The sequence below is a fragment of the Varanus komodoensis genome, unplaced genomic scaffold (assembly GCF_004798865.1).
Source record: "Varanus komodoensis strain SLA01 unplaced genomic scaffold, ASM479886v1 scaffold15, whole genome shotgun sequence".
In the NCBI taxonomy this organism is placed as follows: Eukaryota; Metazoa; Chordata; class Lepidosauria; order Squamata; family Varanidae; genus Varanus; species Varanus komodoensis.
In genome coordinates, this window is record NW_025335440.1 from 27,666,814 (window position 1) to 27,679,007 (window position 12,194).

General features: G+C 40.0%; 1 protein-coding gene across 1 annotated transcript in view; it reads left to right on the forward strand.

Annotated features, from left to right (window-relative positions):
• Positions 1-4,982: 4,982 nt before the first annotated feature.
• The window catches only part of CFAP69 (cilia and flagella associated protein 69), a 37,700-nt gene continuing 30,488 nt past the window's right edge, over positions 4,983-12,194 (forward strand). The window contains exons 1-4 of the mRNA XM_044425093.1: positions 4,983-5,114; positions 8,139-8,201; positions 10,445-10,507; positions 11,976-12,085. Coding sequence (XP_044281028.1) covers positions 4,983-5,114; positions 8,139-8,201; positions 10,445-10,507; positions 11,976-12,085 — 368 coding nt within the window. The remainder of the gene's footprint in view (positions 5,115-8,138; positions 8,202-10,444; positions 10,508-11,975; positions 12,086-12,194) is intronic.

Genomic DNA, 12,194 nt, shown 5'->3' on the forward strand with positions numbered 1-12,194 from the left:
TGGCCACCTAATGAGAAGGAAGGACTCCCTGGAGAAGAGTCTAATGCTGGGAACAATAGATGGCAAAAGAAGAAGGGGACGGCAGAGGATGAGGTGGCTGGATGGAGTCACTGAAGCAGTTGGTGTGAACTTAAGTGGATTCTGGGGGATGGTGGAGGACAGGAAGGCCTAGTGGAATGTTGTCCATAGGGTCGTGATGGGTAGGACATGACTTTGCAACTAACACCACCACCAACACCTAACAGGCACCTTTATTTATATAAAGATTGGAATGTTTAGCTTTTACACTGGCTTTAATTCTTTTGGCTATCTAATTGCTGCATTTTATGAAATAAGAGTGCTACTTTTTGGTTTTGTCAGTTTTATGTGCACAGATCAATACATTGGAAAAATATAACCTGTGCTTAGCATTTAATAAATAAGCCCTGGGCATGTGTGAGATGCACTTCTAGTGGAATTTTTAATGAATCATAACTATGGTTGATTAAATATCTTGATATCGAAAAGAAATCCATCTGTTTTGATACTGTGATACACAAAAAGCAGCTCCCTTTTGTCCTTTCTCTGTTGAACCAGCATGGAATAGCCAAAGCCTGGCAACACCCTAGCTTACCTGGAAACTAAATATATATAGACCATGTAAGTACAATCAATGAAGACCTGTCTGGCCAAGAGGTAGTTTTATTTATTTTTATAACCTTATTTTTATCCTGCCTTTTTCCTTTCAAGGAACTCAGGGGAGCTTATGTAATTCTCCTCCTCCTTTCAAGCTTATCCTTACAACAACCACCTCGTGAGATTGGTTTGGCTGAGAACTTGTGACAGGCCCAAAGTCACCCAATTGACTCCATGGCTGAGTGGGGACTAGAATCCTAATCTCCTGATTGCTAGTTCCACTCTTGCAACTACCACCAAGAAATGGTATACTACCACAGTAATCTCAAACCCTATAGGCTAAGTGGGATCCGGTTCCCAGGTGTATCTGGGGCTTGTCAGGCTTGTGAACATAATTACTTCCAGTGTCTACTGGAAAACCTTCAGTCCCAAGTATATCTAGACAAAGTTTTAATTTAGTAAATTGGACTTGTATAGTTTAATTCTGAACATGTTCAGAATCTGTACATGGTCAGAATCCAGGGCCTGTATTCGGGCATTTAGTGGGGAATCCTATGCATATCTAAATATGTAGTGGACTGAGCCCTTTGATTCAGCTTTGGTGGGGACTTACCATTCTTTTCTATGAGCAGAAATTCTCATTATATACCCTAAGAATTTCTTGCATTTGTGTGTGTACATGCACACATGCACCCTTGTGTATTAACTATTTTCCTCGTATGCCAGATGTAGTACTGCACCGCCACTATTCTGGATAACAGCTGATGTTCAGCATCTAGGTGTAAAGTCTTTGGAAAAAACTTTGTCACATTAAATTTGAGCCATAGAAGTATCTTAAGGAAGATGCTGACTTGAATTATTTTTCAATTTTTAAAATAAAGATAGCAAGAAATACTTTTTAAAAAAAATTCAAATAGTTATATTCATAAAAGTGTCATTTTGGATAAATCAGTGAAGAGCAACCTTATAACATCCTAGAGTCTTGTCACATACTGACATGATAGAATTTCAACCCACTGATATCCTGATTTGTAGTGAGATATTAGAGTTTCCTTGTTTGTTTATAATGGTTTACCAAATTCTTGTAGTTTTCACTGCAATATATGCAAGTCAAGAAACAGCAGCATGCAAGACAATGCTTTTTCTCATTTTAATCAACCATGATTTGTTGAGTAAGATTATGAAAGATTGCTGGGGTTACTCCAAGCTGACAGAGGGCCTGATCTCTGCCTCCCTCTGGCAGGCTGCTCCTCTGTCTGGGCAATTGATTCAACACCAAATCTACCTAAAGAAGCCAAATCAGGGTAAAAGTGTATTTAAAAGAGACAGAAACAAAGGGCTAAAAGTTTTAAAGGGAAGGGAAAGGACAAGGAATAAGAGAAGGCAACAGGAACCACCAAATATAGGAACAAAATTCAATTCCAATTCCCAAGAGTACAGACTCTTTAGTACATCTCTTTGACAGGAAAGAATAAATACATTACTAAAGTAATGGCTATCCCAAGAGTAGAAGTCTAGCAGCATTGGTCAGCAAAACACTTCTGGTCAGTTCCTAGTGCAGAAGGAGCCAAAAGCCCACTCCTGGAGTCTGATTTAATCCCTCACCCAGGCAACAGGGTGTCATCCAGCAGTTAATCTTAGGACGGCCCACCATCTTCTGAGGCATCTTCTGCCAGGACTCTGTCCCAACTACAGGCCATGAAACACCAAAATGTTAAAGCAATAAAACCAGGACAGTTGGCTTTGGAACTGTACTGGACCGTCCCTTTGATAAGCCTCAAGGAGGAATGCCCAGCTCCCCACAGGGTCTAACCAAGAGAAGAATAAAAGCTGGCTGACTCAGTTAATGCTTGAGCCCCTATCCTTGCACCTTCTGCACAAAAGATTGTTATGTATGAATCAAACCATTACATTAAAGTCTTTCCCACTGCTTTCAGTGGAACCTGTGGCAATGTAATGTTTTTGGATTGGGTATAATGTTGGGGTATAAGCCATACACTAAATTATTTTAAGAGCTTAAATATGAATTGATCATCTATATATTTTTAGAAACCATCAGATATTTATCCATTTCTTCTGAGAATATAATTCTCTCTCTATAATGTACCACATACTGTAGCACTCTTCAATATACTTCCTGAGTGCTATTCAAAATATAATTTCTATGCAGTAAAAATGCTTAAAATTACATTTATAGCCCATTTGGAATTTCTCTTTTCCAGTTTTTGCTGTGCTTACACTGGCTTATTTTTATTTTTCTGTTTTTAATTTCAGTGTTAACTGTAGCTGATAGGTTCTGCTTAATTATATTTTACTTCATTTCAGGTAATTTTATGAAATTCTACTAAATTTTATTGTAAGTTTATTGTCTATTTGACTGTAACAATATAGACCCAAGGATGGGTGCAGAATTGTTCACATTCTTGTACAAGTGTCATGTGTTAAAATCAGAATAAAATCCTTCAATTATGGAATGTAACATTTGTATAAATTCATTGTGTGTTTATCAAAGCAACTTTAATAACATAGATGAAAACAATTGAAATTAGGATTATGGTCTATACATATAGAAACTTGGCCTTGAGTTAAACTATGTTAAACTTGTTTCAGATTAAGAGAAAAAACTCACAAAGATAGTCCTAAAGAACATTTTCCCTGTCTGAGAACAAGCCATTTATGCAACTAATATAGATTAGTTGTTCCAGGTGGGTGGCTCCTGGTGCTTCTCTGCACAAAGTATTTATTGTGCACTTGTGATCATTCATGGACATTTTCAGGGCCTTTTTGCAACACTGTCATCCTCCAGGAGCTCTCCCATGTTTTCCAGCTTTTTCATAGGTTGTGTTTTTTTTTTTTACAGTGTGATATTAAATTTCAAATCAGAACAAAAGCCTCATGAAAAGTCATAAAATATACTGCAGCTATACCACAGCATCTTCTTGTTGGTTAATAGAATATGCAGAATGATGAAGAAATATAAACCCCCAAGATAAATTTTTCCTCCCACAGTGAACAGGGACACGTTATCAGTAAGGCAGTAGCTAAAACCTGTGCAGAGAATCCTCTACTACTATCAATCAAAATACATTGTGCTGCTATTCTGTTTTTTTCTGCAGCAGTTTCAGATAAAGCATTAAAATATAGAATCATAGCCCTAATCAAATGCACTGCCAGCAGGAGACACTGATGTCCTAAATAGAGCTTTGCTGCCTCTTCCTTCACAAATGCAACTTTCTCAAATTCTCTTGCACATAGTTTGGAACTGGGCTTCTGCTACAACTTTGTTTACACTAGTAAAGGACACCGCTAGATACAACGTATAGAGTTGAGACCTATTTCTGCCAATATACTGCTAGGTCCATGCACACTGGCTTTCTACAAAACTGTCCCAATGCATTGCAAACGCGCACAAATATAGTCAGTACACAGTAGAAGGCAACAACTGGAAGGTCAGGGTGTTAAGCAAAACTAAGTGTAGATAATTTCTACAGTTCAAAAAAGGTTATAACAAACTTGTCAGCAATACTTTCATAACTTCGGTGTAAGCGTTCCTATTCTTGAAAGAAGATTTCAGCGGGGAAGCAAACTTATTTTGACTCTGCACATGCTCCTATCTCAAAAATTATGATTTTATCCGTTTGCGTCTGCGCTAACGACGCCCGCCCTTCCAAGTGAGTTCTGCGAAATTAGCCTTACTTCAAACACACAAACAAAAACACGCCTCAAAAGCCTTATAAAGTGTCCCCACATCTGTGGCACACAGGGACTAACACTGGGTGGACAAACATTTCACTCAAGGAGCAGCTTGCCGTGGATTTATCATTGCATCACTACGGAATAAACGCACGTTTGAATTTTCGGCGCCATTTCCACCGACGGCTTTTTCTCCGCCGAAAGAAGCGGAGCTTTTCCTCTCGCAGCTGTACATATGTTGACAAAGATGAGCCCATGTTTCCCTTCAGTAAGCGTACCATGTGTCCCCCCCGCCCCGCGCCCCCAGTAAGTGCCTATTCCTATGTGTACTGGATGAGACGGGCATTTTTGGAGGAAGGTGGACTCTTCTGCCTGTTTCGGAGGGAAGGGAAAGGGGACCGACGAGGCTAGGCCGAGGAGAGGCACCCGCCCTCCCCCATCCCTTCCCTCCGACGGGCTACAGCGTGGCCCCGCTCCGGCCTTCCGTAGTCGTTCCCGCCTGGGAGCTGGGCTCGCTCGCCTCCTCCTCTCACTCCCTCAGGGCACCCACAGCTAGCCGGCTTCTCTTGCTCCCATGGCAACCCGCCCGGCTTGTGTTGTCGTCGGCCCTGCGGCCATCTCGTTTGAAGCGGCGCTCGGGGCACGGCTGCTGGCGCAGGGCATTCGAGGGCGCCATGGCCTCTCTGGGCCGGCCCGCGCTTTCGCCGAACCTCCTGGCTCCCTCCGCCGAGAAAAGGAAGAACCTCTCGCCTGCCTCGAGGCTGGCGCGCCCTTCGGAAAGCGAGCTCAGCGGCAGCCTTGGGGAGGTGAGCTGGAAAGGGCGGAAATTAAGCCCCTTCGCCTTCATTTCTAGTTAGCCGTGCAGTGTGCCTCATCTTTAGTACTTATTATTATATTATCTTATATATTTGTTATGCGCTGTCAAGTCGTTTCAGACTTGTGACAGCCCTACCAGCGAAATGCCTCCAAAATGCCCTATCCTTAAAAGCCCTGCTCTGCTTTTATAAATTCAGCGCTGTACTTCCTTTGTTAAATCAATCCATCTCGTATTTGGGCTTCCTTTTCTATTGCCTCCGGTTTTCTATTGCATGATTGTATTCTCCAGCGAGTTTGCATTTTGATCGCGCATCCAAAAGAGGGCAGCTTCTTCCTTTTAAGTGGAGGGTAAACAGGAACATAGGGTAACAAAATGTAACACCTACAATAGCAAACAAATAGAATGTTTTGCAAAATAAATAAAATTAGTAGAAAGGATGTCAAAAAGTTGATGGGTTTCTTTTTATTTTGTTTTTCCCAAGAAGGTTTGTCTTGGAACAAACTTACAGTCTTCCTCTCTCATAAATGACTTACATTTCCAAATGCCATCAGTGTGCATGGAAACCTGGAGGGCTAGACTGCTACTTTACATCAGCCAGGTACATAGGGTGACAGGAGTGCTTCAGGTACTTTCTTCCAGGGCCAGCGTCAAAGGTAAGTATAGGCCCTACATCCTAGTGGGACCCTACTGACAAGAGACCCCTGAAATTTCTTTTCACCCTCACCATTGCAACTTGCTTGTTCACCTGCCTCTCGCTGTGGCCCAGGTGGCAATAGTAACAAGGAGAAGGGATTTGTCCTGGTTGAGAGGAAGAGAGCAAAAAAGCCATAGTTGGATGACACTATGTATGACAAGGCATTTACTGTTAGGAAGCTGAGGTCAATAGCTGTGGATCTGTTGTGAAAGGTTAAGGATTCCCTAGAATCACTCAATCAAGAGATAAGAAGCAGGTATGATTTCTAGTCATGGTGCATTGTTTCTAGTGTTGGTTTTTCTTCAAAGTCAGACTTTTATGCTGGCTTGGCTGTACCTATCCCACCCCGACCATTGCAGGCTCTCCATTGCTCCTGAGTAGAGCTCCTGCAATCTACTGAGGTGTTAGCTATCAAGAAGGTCTTGGGTCCACAGCTGATATCCAGCTGACTATGTCCTGAACTTCCCCAGGGAAGGAAGGCTCCTGAGTCCTCCAGGTCTTCCTCACTGCTGAACTGGATCCCTGGCCCCAAGGTAAGTCCTTGTCCTCTGCAGAAGAGGAGTCTTCCAGGGAAGACATGACAGAGGTACAGTATTTATTTATTTATTCGATTTATATCCTGCCTTTTTCCTACAAAGGGCTCAAGGCAGCTTACATCATTCTCCTCCTCCATCTTATCCCCACAACAACAACCCTGTGAGGTAGGTTGGGCTGAGAGTCTGTGACTGGCCCAAAGTCACCCAGTTGGCTCCATGGCTGTGGGGACTAGAACCCAGATCGCCTGAGTCCCAGCCTGAGCTCTTAACCACTACACCACACTGGCTCTCTTGCGCATTGACTGTCTGCCTGTCAAGCAGCCAAGTGAGAACATTAAGAAAGACAATGGTGACTCCCTTGTGCTCTGTCTTCCTGCATTGCCTTGCTTGAATCCTGATTCCTGCCCAGCTCCAGCTTGTTCCTTCTTCCATCCTTGTCTCCAGCCTTACCCTTATTCCCAGGTACCTGTACCCTTGGTCTCACCTTGCTCTTGAACATGACTATCTTTTTGAAACTTGACTTTTGAACTGTGCTTTTGGATTGTGATATCTTGAACGGTGTTTGCTTGGATCTTTTGTCTCCCTGACTTTGACCCTGGACTGTTAGACAAGCATGCCTCTTGTTTCTGGCCCTCTAAGCCTGCTTGCAGGACTCCACCTTGCACCTGTGTCCTGGTTCTGGCATTCTAGCCTTAGTTGCCTGCTGCCCACACCTAGACCTTACACTAGGCAGTGTCTAAGGTCATAGGATACGATAGCCATAAGATACTTCAGATTTCAAAATTGGTGGTTAGAGACAGTACTTTGACCTCAGAAGAAGGAATTGGTACTCTAGCCCCCTCCCCCACCAGCAATACAGAACTAGGTGATTGCAGCCCCATCCTCTTTAAAATGTTTAGAAGGGCAATTCATTGAATGGTTATTATCTTCATATATATTACTATATAAGCAGTCTCTTTGAAGGAGATTGTGAAGAAATATGTTTGTTATTTATTTGTACCATTTATATATTCATGAATGGCCCAGTGAAAAGAGGAAAAGATTCTTGCATCATCAACAGTTGTGTAAAATAAAAATATCAGGAGGTATAAATTTTTTCTTGTAAACAATTATTAAAAGTATAGGAACTCTACCCTTTTCTCCCTGCCAGTGCAGAAATATTATATTTTAAATTCTTTATGTGTGGAAAATTCTAGGTGTGGCTTCTCAACATCTGAAGTATTTGGCCTTCTGACACACTTATTTTTGACACACCAGCAGCAGTGAACTTTATATAATTAGGAAGTCTGTAGCTAGTACTGTATATATTCTTTGCAAAGATAACAAGTCTAAAAACAGTGTGTGAATCTAGCCAAAGTTTTGCATCAAAAATGGTATCCTGCCCATGAATAAAACTTGCACCTCTAGAAAAATTGCTCATATTTACTGCTTTTACATAAGTCTACTTCCACCAGCAATATAAAAGAACCAGGTGATTGGAGCCCCATCCTTCCTCAACTTCTGAGGTTTGATCAAGAATTGCCCTCATGCTTATCATTGCAGCTGTAAGAGAATGTGAAAGCCCTTTCCTTTTAGAATGGAAAAGCACTTTCTCCAGATGCTAAATTTCATAGATGATGTCAAATTCTCTCACTGTGTAGTACTTGTGTAGAATTGTGAAATACACACACCCTTAACTGAAAGTAAAGGAGAAAGAACTCAGAACTAGCAGGCATTATAGGTAGACATGGAATGGGACCTGTGTTATATGCATAGGTATTATTAACCTTTTCAATTATTTTAGGGCAATCACTTGAAATCTCTGGATCTTAATCATGTTATCACACTGCTTGAAGAAACAGAACCAGTAAGTATGACCAAAACATTAAAAATCTTCTCTTTTGCATAATTTTTCTTGAATTTCAGTTTATTTCTAAATAATGGTTGCAATTCTTTACATATAAAGTACTTTCACATTGGCTAATTTAAGACACTGGCTGGAAATATGGCCCAAATCTGAATTGTACTTACCACAAAAATATTTATTTATTTATTTATTTATTTATTTATTTCATTTTTATACCACCCAGTAGCTGAGGCTCTCTGGGCAGTTAACAAAAGTTAAACAGCAGGTTAAAGCAACATCTGAGCATGCCTTGTGGTGTGTCTTTTTCTATATACCTTTCCCTCTGAACCATGGTTTTTGTATGTTCAATCAACTAGTTTAAATTCAGACAAATAATCAGAAACCTCCTTAATAGTTCCTTTCACTCCCCAAACCCAAGCTGTTGTTCTCTTCATTGTATTCTATCCTTTGCTTTGAAATGTATGTGGAATTTAAGCACCAGTTGCTGCTTTTCCTGGAACTCCATGCGGACAAACTTACTGTTTCTTAGTTCTAAACTTCAGCACACAGTTCACTTGGCTCTCAAACCCATATAGGGTTATGTTCCTTCCTGGCATTTTATCTTTCTTGCTCTACTACCTAACTGATATCTCTTGGGACAGGGCTCTTACTGCACTTTCCCTTGGAACCACCTTACTTTTGTGTTTGTCCAGATAAAGCCTCATCCCCCAGTGGAGTATCCATTGTGTCTCATATATGATACAACAATACAGCAAACTGAAGGCTCAATATATTCCCCTCTGGGGTGCAAGACCTGAAGCAGTCTGCTAATTCATATGAGCTGTTGACTTGAAGAAAAGTCATTCATTTTGATGACAATAATTTCATTCATTTTATTGACCATCTGGGATACTAGCATCCCACTCACTCCTTAATGCCAAATGCCAATTCCCCACCTCCATCTTCCTCTGTCTCTGTTATTGCTATTGGGAATAGTGACAAGTACATATGCTAGGGGTACTTTTCCAGCTGCCAAATGATTGAATGACTAGAAACAGTCTTTGTAAGGGAAGTAACAAAGTTTAGGGCTTTTTAGCTTCTTCACATAATTCATTGTTAAATGATAGAATTCATGACCCCAGGATGGTTTGATGACCACCAACTTGATGACTTTAAAAGGAAATTAATCAAATTCATGGAGGACAGGGTTATTAATGGCTATCAAACATGATGCCAATATATTATCTCCCATATCAGAAGCAATATATCTCTGTAAATCAGTTGCTGGGAAGTACAAGTAGGAAGGTAACATCATATTCATCTCTTGTTCTGTACTCACCAGAAGCATCAAGTTGGCTACTGCACAGACAAAATGCTGGACTGGGTAGGCTTTTAGTCTGATCCAGTAAGTATCTTTTCTGTGTGTGAAAACCATATCCAGAGGGAGTTGAATCTTGGGATTCAACTTCAGTTTATTACCCCTCATATTTAATTAATTAAAGTATTTGAAGGTCACCCAGAGTGGTTTATCCATGCCATTTACTGAGTTCAGCCCATTCCTGAATCCTCACACTGTTTCAACACATGCATTGGTTCTCCTGAATCACATGGCAAGGAGCAAAAGAGCTGGTTGTCATCCACATCATGAGGGCACCTTATCCCAAATCCCCTATTGAGCTCACCCAGCAAGTTAATATAGATATTAAAAGGAATGGGAGAGAAGATGGAACCTTGCAGGACCCACAGAATCACTGCAAGTGTGGAGTGAAACAGAAGACAGCCACCACTTGATCTTCTGAAAGTGACTGTGCAGTTAGAATTAGAACCATTATATTATAATGCCTCCAAACTGCAGAGTCAGTCCAGCAAGATACCATGTTGAGTGCTTTCATAAAGAACTGAGTAGAAGAATTAACAGGGTTGCATTTCCCCTGTCTCTCTCCTAACAGAGGTCAGCAAAGTGACCCATGCCATTTTAGTACCAAAACTGAGTCTAAACACTGAAATTGATCAAAATAATCTGTATCATCTAAAAATGTTTGGAGTTTAGTTGCCACCATTTTTGAAGACTCAGTGAATGCTAACAACTTGGCAATAGTTATCAAGATTTCCTGGATCAAAAGAGGATTTCTTAAATAATATGTCCACTTAGAACTTCTCCCTGTCTAAATAAAATCTTGAATAGCATAATTATGCAGAATATTTTTAAGCACTGCCATGCAACATATACGTATACTGTTCTCACTCATATTTTCCTTTTTCAGAGTGATTCAGAAGAACAGCTCCAGGCATTAAAGGCAGTTGCAAAACACTATGAACATGGGATTGTATCCTTTCCCCCGCCTTCATTCTAAAGTAATCATGGAAGTCAAAACAATGAAGAATATGCAAAATAATTTTGGTTCTGTTCTGGTTAATGTGTATTTTGTCTTTTATGCAAGCAATGACAGCTTTAGTAGAAGATTAGCTGCCTATGGTACATTCTATGCAGCAAGGAAACATCAGCAGTGGTCCCCATTTTAGTTATACCCAGAGCATACCCACTGAAGTCATTGGAGCATAACTTAGTACTATTGATTTCAATTAGATCCACTTAAAGTATGATTAAAGTGGGTCCATCTCAGTATGTTTACTTTAATTTTATTTTTCTTCAAGGATTTGTCTTTGTTTATGAAAGACTATTAAATTTTCTGTATTTTTGAAAAGACAATAGGTTAAAATTCTGAATAAATGATTGCTTGTTACCATTTATCACAAAATAACAGATAAACACAAACCACTTGCATTGGTATAGTACTCCTAGATTCAAAATAACTTCATTATGTGTTAGTTCTTATTTGCCCTGAATGTTGTACAATATAAATTCTGATTTATCATGCAAAAGTATTTCTGGTGGGCTAGTATCAAATACTGGAATAATTAAATAGGAAACATTGGATAAAAAATAGGTAGTAATGACTTTGCTCACAGTGTGTCTGAAATCATTTTGTCATCCAAAGCAGTCGTACCAGAACCTTACAATGTCACACAGAATGCTTTGAATTATATTCCAGATGCTTTGCAATATTGCATAGGATGTAGCCATCAGACTGTATGACGTAGATTTCAGCATTCTTTGCAAAATTGCAGATAATTCTGCTTATCAGCATTTCTAAAATCTTCTTGCTTCCAGCCTCTAATTGGCATGCTTGTGTACTTGTGCCAGCCTTCATATAATGCAGTTTTCTGAAGCCTTTTGCTCTCTAGATGTCTTGGGCTGATTTTGTCTCCCCTTCCAAACTCCGGAAAGCATACTTAATGCTCAGGGATGTTGGAAAATGGATTTCAAAACATCTGGAGGGCTGACATAACAAAAGGTTACCATAGGTTATATTATGGGGAAAAAATAGCTACTTTAGTGATTGAGATCTCCCCATAGCTGTCAGCAGCAAAGTGCTGTTACATGCATGAGCTGTACATGGGCTTTCTCTACTGCCACACCAGCATGCATCGTTTGGATAGCTGATGTTGTCTATTTGAAAAACAGGAAGATATATTAGGATGGGGGTATGTGATAAATCAGTCTAATTAAGTTTGTATGAACAGTTTGATAATGAGTAAAGAAGTTGCTCCGATAGCTGTGGGTAAGTAGCTCTGTGAAACTGATGTATCATCTTCACTGTTGGGAAAACTGGCAACTGCTGCTTACTTGAATTTGTGTCCATTTTTACAATTGAACTTTAAGGTTTAGTTATTACACATCATTTTCTTTTTTCTGGGACCACAAAAGTTTCCTTGATTCTGAATCATGACAAGCTTCTTAATGATTTAACACAAATCTCTAAAATTTTAAACCTCTGTGCAGAAAAAATTCAGCTTTATGATGTTTTTATTGAACCTACCTGTGAAATTCTTAAGTTGTATGGGTAAGTTTTAATTATTTTAATACTGCTTTTCAGTATACAATATTTGTCTGCTATTAACTAATCTTCCCTTCTTTTACCATCTCTGTTCTCTTTTTATACTCTGACTTTT